This window comes from Leptonychotes weddellii, chromosome 11 (assembly GCF_054177405.1).
Source record: "Leptonychotes weddellii isolate Sample4059 chromosome 11, ASM5417740v2, whole genome shotgun sequence".
NCBI classification, from domain to species: Eukaryota; Metazoa; Chordata; class Mammalia; order Carnivora; family Phocidae; genus Leptonychotes; species Leptonychotes weddellii.
Window position 1 is genome coordinate 76,006,721 of NC_138379.1, and position 7,378 is coordinate 76,014,098.

The 7,378-nt window shown below is 57.5% G+C and overlaps 2 protein-coding genes across 6 annotated transcripts in view; both read right to left on the reverse strand.

Annotated features, from left to right (window-relative positions):
- TIRAP (TIR domain containing adaptor protein) overlaps positions 1-1,124 on the reverse strand; it is a 17,483-nt gene extending 16,359 nt beyond the window's left edge. The window contains exons 1-2 of one of the 5 annotated variants that reach the window (XM_081799128.1): positions 909-1,117; positions 358-456 (exon numbers count right to left, since the gene is read on the reverse strand). The gene's annotated coding sequence lies outside the window, so the exon portion shown is untranslated. Of the gene's footprint in view, positions 1-357; positions 457-908 lie in introns of all 5 variants that reach the window. The other 4 variants (XM_081799125.1, XM_081799126.1, XM_081799127.1 and 1 more) reach the window with 4 other exon arrangements.
- A 3,457-nt stretch (positions 1,125-4,581) lies between these two features.
- FOXRED1 (FAD dependent oxidoreductase domain containing 1) lies at positions 4,582-7,306 on the reverse strand. Its single transcript, XM_081799133.1, has 6 exons — positions 7,094-7,306; positions 6,666-6,742; positions 6,322-6,482; positions 6,064-6,193; positions 5,506-5,610; positions 4,582-5,281 (listed from the first exon to the last, which is right to left on the reverse strand). Exons 1-6 carry the CDS (start codon positions 7,191-7,193, stop codon positions 5,027-5,029), a joined length of 828 nt encoding a protein of 275 aa, XP_081655259.1. The 5' UTR covers positions 7,194-7,306; the 3' UTR covers positions 4,582-5,026.
- Positions 7,307-7,378: the final 72 nt, after the last annotated feature.

The following is a 7,378-nucleotide window of genomic DNA, read 5'->3' on the forward strand; positions in this document are numbered from 1 at the left end:
CTTCAAAACCAGGCAAGCTTTTTATGATGTGAGAAGCCAGGATAATAGTTCCCCTTAGATGAAAGCAGTCAATGGAAGTGGACATAGAGGGTTCTGGAGTGCTAGCCGTATTTTATTTATTCTGGATACGGGTTGTGCAGGAAATGTTCACTCTCTGAAAACTGGGTAAGCTGTACACTTATGACTGCAATTCTCTGCATGCAGGTCGTATTTCAATAGTTTCTTAAAAGTTAAAAAAAAAACAAACTAGATGTGACTTTCTCTGACAGTCCATCACTCCTGGCCCTAGGTGCCCTCTGGCTTAGGTGTCTCAGCTACCGGGGTACTCCAGACTGTCCCTCTGTTGGTGGCACTTACCAGGGTTGTGCTGGGATTTCTTAATTTACGTCCTCAGGGGGAGGACAGGGCTGACCCTTCCCTGTCCACTGCGGTCACTCCAGCACTGCACACGTTGGCCTGCCCAAGATAGATGTTCGTCAAAGAAATGCCTCGGTAGGTCATGAACCCTAACTAAAGCCATGTTCTTGCTGGAACACTCGCAAAGACCATCAGAAGAGCAAAGAAGAATGTGAGCAGACTGTAGTAGAAACACTACAGTTAAAGATGGAAACAACCTGACCGAGCCAGGGTCTTCAACCCACACTGAAGGAGGGGGGCTCCCTGCACAAGCTTCTTCGCGGCGGAGAAAGTGACGGCTTTCTTGGGAGAGCCTGTCCACCCCGTTTCCGCGTTCAGGCCGCTGGAGGCAGCCAGGTAAAGGGGGCAGGAGAGAGGAAGGCGGTCCCCCCGGGCAGACGTGCCGCAGGGATGCGGCCAGTCCGGGAGGCACGGCCGGGGCGCAGGGGTCCCACAGTCCCACCCCCACCCCCACCGCGGGGATCCCGCCCCCGCCCCCGCCGAGGGCTCACCTGCGCGTGGGTGGCGGCGACCCCGCCGCGGTGCGGACCGCGGGGCTGGCTCGGGCTCCCGCGCGGTGCCGGTCGCCCCCGGCGAGGGGAAGTGCAGCGCACAGGCCCGGGCAGATGGCCGCCCGGCTCTCCGGCTCCCCCGGAAGCGGCGAGGCGGCCAGGCCCGCGGCCCCTCCTCCCCGGCCCGCGCGCCCTGAGCCTGCAAGGCCCTCCGGCGGCCGGCCGTCCGGCCGCCCCGCCTGGGAAGCGCGCCTCCCCGGTGCTCCCCCTCGCCGCCCCGCCCCCGGGGCCCTGGGAGCTCCGGAGCCGGCAAACCCGCAGAAACTTGGAGAAGAGTCGGTGCTCCCGCGTCCCCCGAAACCCACGCGCACAGCCTGAAGCCTCGGCTTTGTTCTGGGTCGGGGAGAAGGAAAGAAACTCTTGTTCCATTCATTTAATTCTCTTAACGACCTGCAAGGCCAGCCATTGTAACCATTTTTCTTTTTCTACGGTTAAAGTGGAGGGGCGCCTGGGTGGCTGAATCGGTTAAGTCTCCCACTCTTGATTTCTGCTCAGGTCGTGATCTCGGGGTCCTGAGGTCCACCCTGGGTGCGGCTCTGCTCAGCGTGGAGCCTGCTCAAGATTCTCTCCCTCTCCCTCTACTCCTCCCCCATGCGCGGCCTGGGGCGGGGGGGGGGGGGGCGGAATAAGAAAGAAAAGAAAAAAAAAGTGTAGATTTAAGACTTGTCCAAAGTCCACATGGCAGGTGGTAGCGGGGCTCTCAACCGCAGAAATGGGGCAGGGCGGGGGTTGAGGGGGGACACAACTGAGGCCGGTGTTGGAAGCCGATGCCAAATCCCGCGCTTCCCTGCTGCACAAAAGTGATGAGCAAGACATTAGCTGAGTCCTGGGTTAAAGTGCAGGATTTCTTTACCTGCCCGCTTGCTGATGAGCTTTGTGAAGCACCAGGACGGGGTGGGGGGTGGAGGGTGGAGGGAAGACAACACGTATCCTTTCCCCGACTTGTTTCAGCGTAGTAGAAATACCAGTATCTTCCTGAGCAGTGTTCCATGGCATGCCAGTTTGGGAAACATTCCTCCCAAATGCTGGACGATGCAGCTAGTTTAATAGGACTGATGGAAGATTCATGATTCATGATCTCCCTTTCAGTCTGATTTCCTACGTTTCTCACCAGCCGGCAGAGCGAATTAGTGGCTAATCCTGGGAGGCAGTGTGGTCTCGGACTGTACACGAGGGCTCTGGAGCGGCTCTGGAGCAAGACCGCTGGGGTTCACATCCAGAGCTCATCACTTACTAGCCCTCTGACCCTGGGGAAGTTATGTGGCCTGTCTCGGTTCACTTCACTCGTGGTCAGATGACAGTACCTGGTTCCCAGTGTTGCGGGGAGGAGTAGGTGAGATGAAGTAGGTAGGAAGTACAGGAAGGGTTTCTTTGACCCTTTATCCAACACACCTCTGCTTTGCCTGGCCGGGCGCTTGACCTCCGCTGTTCCCTCCACCCACCGCGCGCTCCCTTTCCCAGCTGTGCTCTTCCGGCGCCCCCTTCTGGCAAGGCTCCTTTCTACGGCTTTCTTAACCCTGCCCGTCCCACCTCTTTCCTCACCAGCCCTGTTCCATCCTGTTGTTTGGAGTTAAGCCAGGGCTCCCCTCGGGCTCCAGCGCAGGGCCCAGGCACTCAGGGAAGCCTGGCTGAGAGCGGGTGGAGGGCACGCATGGCGACAGCTCAGTGTTGGGGCAAAGGTGAAGGAGGCTTGGACTGAGAGGGAAGACAGATGGCAGGGTAAGTGCTCTCCTCCGAGGCCTCATTAATGCATTCTTAATAAATGAGTACAGTGTTTGTCATCTTGAAGTAGCTTCAGGGTGAGGAGCCAGATAAAGGCCATTTTCCTTCTGACCCCAGAGGGGGGTAGCTACTGAAGGCAGGGTGAGTGAATACTGGGCACCTGACGAGGCTAGCTTACAGGGTTATCACAGATGTTGGGCTTGGCCTGAGTTGTCCCTAGCCCATGCCCCTGGCAAGTTCCTTCCTGTCTTTCAGCACCCGAGGCTCTTCCTCTTTTGCTCGCCTCATCAGTCCTGGCTCTTACCCAGCCCAGGGGCTTCTCCTGTTACCTCACGGGGCAGCGCCACTCCTGTCCCCGGTCCGCCCTCCCTCACACAGCTGACAATCAGTCGGGCCCATCTTTTCCCTTCTTCTCCCCAAAGGCTGCTTTTGAGGGGGAATGAACGTTTTACTGTCTCTACTCCCATTCACTTCTCCCTTCTGAACAACTGTCACCTTGGACCCCACCGAGGTACATTTCTTCCCAGAACCGCTCTCCGTGGGGGCCCCACCGACCTACCTGGTACTGATCCAGCCTGCGAGCATGCATGGATATCGCTGACCACTCCTAGGTTCCTGGGACACCTCACGCTCCTGGCTTTTCTCCTGCCTCTGGCCACCTCTTCGGTTTCCTCTCCTTTCGTTCATCCCTTAAAATGACAGTGGGGTCCCCCCTGGCTTCCCCCCCTTGGCCCCCTTCTCTTCTCCCCTTGTGGGGGGATGCCATTCTCTTCCATGGTATCCGTATCTCTACAGCCTAGGTCATCCTGTGTGCCCAGCAGTACCTTCAACTCCCAGCTAGACAGCTCTATCCGATGTCCTTGTACGCACCCTTGACTCAACATGTCCCAGACTGTACCACTCATTTTGTCCCTCACCCTGCTCCTCCCTGGTGTTCCTCACCTCTGTGAAAGGCAAGACATACATCTAGCTGTCCAAGCCAAAAACCTGAGTCTTACTTGACCCCGCTTCTTGTGACTACTGTCACTTCTTGGACACACATGCTTCTTGCCCTGAAAGTGCAGGCCCTGCTGTCTGCCCTGTGGACGCAGTGACAGCCTCCCATCTGCCCTCCTGCTTTGACATCATAGTCTATTCGCCACAAGGCAGTCAGGGTGATTTTTCTAAAAGGAAAATCGGAGCATGTCGCTTCTCTACTGAAAGCCCACAGAACACAACCCAAGCGCCACAGCATGGCTCTTTGGCTCCTGGCCCTGCCCCGATTCTTACTGCCTCTCTTCCTTCCCTCCATGATCTCACCTGGACAAATCTCTTATTGTCCCTTGAATCTTACTAACCCTTGGTCCTGGGCATTTGCATATGGTTTTCCTGAAGTCTGCAATCACCCCCGTCCTCGCTCTCCTCCCCGCTTCCCCTCTGTGCATTCACTTCGTTAAACTGCTCGTCCTGTAGGTTCAGCTCAGAGGACAACTTCCCTGAGAAGCTTCATGGAGAAACACCCAGGTGAGACGAGGTGTCCGTGACCTGTGCTTATTCCCGGCACTACGGGACGGCACTACATCTGATCTGGGCTGAAGGGCAGGGCAGAGATAAGAACACTCCCGTGAGGACATACGGTATGCCTGTTTGCTGTATATCCCTAATATGCAACCCTGGGCCTGGCCAAGAGCTGGAGCTGAATAAATAGTGAATAAATGAATGAAGCCTTCCCTACATTCTACAACCAAACCCTGCAGGGACTCAGGAACAGGAGGCACTCGTGTGCAAACAAGATGCCTATAAGGAGGACTTTAGAATGTTCCTGGGAGGAGAAGGCCATGCTCCTCCCAGCCTGGTGTGAAAGGCTAGTGGGTGCTTCAGGAGGTGAAAGTAGAAGGGACAGAGGCCTGGATGGAAAAAGTAATCACATTTTATTGACTGATGAAAAAGGTAAACAATCACTAAATCTGGGCCAGGCTGCCCTGCAATGCCCCCTGCCTGAGCTCTGCTGGAGCCTGCCAAAGACAGGCAGAGGCAATCTTTCTGGGTCAGTACCAGAAAGACGCCAGTCTTGGGGCACGTGCTCAGGTATTCCACCCAGCTGCACTACCTTGGTGGGCGGCCTTGGCCTGGGCCAGAGATCAGTCCTGGGGTCTCACCCCATCATTCTGTTGGCCTGGGCCTAAGGCACAGTGCCTCTCAAAGCCTACAGTCGGCCTGCCTGCCCAGCCCCACGGGGACAGGAGGATGGAGGAGAGCCTGGCTTGGTGCTGGGGAGGAAGCCACAGTGAGGAGGATGTGAATGTGAGCCAAGGGTCACGGATGGGGCAGCGGGGCCCAGCGAAGAGCTTACAGGCTCAGATGATGTTGTGCTCCTGGACCTTCTCTCCCAAGTAAAAGCGGCTGAAGTGGAAGGGGTTCAGGTTGATAGTCTGGAAGTGGCCATCCAGCACCATCTCTGCCACAGCTCGCCCCACGGCAGGGGCCTGCTGGAGCCCATGGCCACTGAAGCCCGTGGCAAAGTACATGTTGACGACAAGTGGGTGGGGACCCACCACACCATTCTGGTCGAAGGTGTTGTAGTCGTAATAGCCAGCCCAAGCACTCCGAACCTGCAGGTGGACAGGACGCTGGGGTTCCCAGGAAAGTGCCGACACGTGCCACCCTCACTCCTGCCCAGGGGTCAGACGCAGCAGCGTCCTCCAGCTGCTGAGGGGTCGATGGGATGTGCCCCTAGACCACGAGTCCTTAGCAGTTGTGAGGTGGAGGGCGTGTGGCAGTGGACAGGCTTTCCAAGGGGACCGAGGTGCTCCAGGCTCACGTGCCTCCTAGTTACCTTCAGAGTCTCAAAAGCTGGTACCCTCTGGGCCAAAGGGGGCCACACCTTGTCCTGGAAGAAATCATGGTCCACTTCCAGGTTCCCTGGGTCCGGTTCCTCCTCCTGCAGTGAGAGGTGGGGACATGACTTATGCTCCCTGGGATACGAGGGCTGACCCAGACCTCACCGACCCTTTACTCAATCCCCTCAGGAGGTGGGGGGTGGGGAGGAAAGATCCCACTTCAAACCCAGAGGGGCTGGAACATCAGTAACAGCGCTGGGCCCTCCAAAGAGCCTGACTCTTTTTCTTTTTCTCTTTTTAAAAGACTTTATTTATTATTTATTTGAGAGAGAGAGGGAGCGAGTGAGAGAGAACAAGCAGGGGGGAGAGGGAGAAGCAGACTCCTCCCCGAGCAGGAAGCCCGACACGGGGCTTGAGCTCACGACCCTGGGGTCCTGACCTGAGCTGAAGGCAAAGGCTTAACTGACTGAGCCCCGCAGGTGCCCCAAAGCCTGACTCTTTCATGACAGTTGGCCTGCGTCTCCTGCCCAGCACCCCACCCCTGCCCAGCCTACCTCAGTGGGGCTACAGCCGCCCAGATAGTTGTTGCCTAGTCCTTCTCGGCGGAAATAGGCTCCACTGGCATCTACGACGAATGGGGTCTCCAGGCCCGGTCCCTGGGGGCAGTGCCACAGGTACACATACCTGCCACGACCGGCGGGTTAGAAGACGGTGGGAAGAGCACGCCCCCGCCGCTCCCGACCGCATTTAACAAACTCTTACACCGTTTCTGTCCGCCTCCCCAACCTCCCAGCCGCCCCGAGGGGAGTTACCTTTTCCTCCGCTCCACGGGTAGCTTGGTGCCCTGCAGGGTGCCAGGCGGCCCCTTCCCGACACCAGCCAGCTCCGCGATCTGGCCAGACCAGGCCCCCGCCGCGTTGATCACGAGGGCACATTCCACGGGCTGGTACTCCAGGCTGCGGTCTATCTTCACCTGCAGGCACCAAAGGGGGAGGGGAGGGAGGGCCTGGCCCACACACTGGGCACCATGAGAGGTACATTTCTTCCTGCCTTAGTTTACCCAGACTGGAAGTGGGCAGAAAAAGATCAAGATGACAGTTGTTACCGGTCTTATCCCTCCGCTTTGGTAAGGAAGATGCATAGGCTGGGAACTTACATGGACTTCATGGATCCTTTTCAAAGTCACCTCTTCCCCACTTGTGGTCTCCGTGTGGCTAGACGAAGAGACAAAACCTGCATGGGGGGAAAAAAAAAAAAGAACTCCTGAGGCCTGAAGAGGGCAAGATTGGGATTCCATGGGTTTCACGAGGAAAGCGAGCTGGAAGGCGGGGGCTTTCCCACAGAGATAGGGTAACCAGGACGAACTTGGCCGCACACCGATCAGGAGCGTGCCGAGATCTTCAAGCACGTCGTAAGTCATGCAGAGAAGCTGAGTTAGGAGCTGGAGTCAGAATGGCCAGGGCCAGCCCTCAGGGAGAACCCCCTTTCCTACCAACTCTTGCTTAGCCCGTGAGTGAAGGTAAGACCCCATCCACGCCTGTGTCCTGGCTGGCAGAGGGAAGAAGCATGGGACCTCAGACTCACGTGTCACCTCTCCGTGGCAGAAGAGGACCCCCATGGACTGGACCTTCCGCCGAAGCCCCTGGAGCAGACACCAGGGGTCAAACCAACCTTCGTACTCCATCCCTGTGATCAGCAAGAGGACTCATGAGGCGGGATTAGGACCCTCCTCTCCTACTGGATTTCCCATGCCCCTGACTCCTCTTTAGGGCTCACAAGCCAGGGAAGGTCATGGTGCCCAAGTGTACCAGAGGCAAATCCTGTGGAAGGACAGAGAGCGAGCATGGCCCGGGGGGGGGGGGGGGGGCC

What these genes read in the sequence shown, in the direction of transcription:
- FOXRED1 (XM_081799133.1), bottom strand. Translation starts at nt 7,193, where the DNA reads ATGGAGTACGAAGGTTGGTTTGACCCCTGGTGTCTGCTCCAGGGGCTT. An exon ending in CTGCCACGGAGAGGTGACAC is followed by an intron (nt 6,743 to 7,093) that starts GTGAGTCTGAGG and finishes CCCCCCATGCAG; the next exon opens with GTTTTGTCTCTTCGTCTAGC. An exon ending in GCGGCTGTAGCCCCACTGAG is followed by an intron (nt 5,611 to 6,063) that starts GTAGGCTGGGCA and finishes CTCTCACTGCAG; the next exon opens with GAGGAGGAACCGGACCCAGG.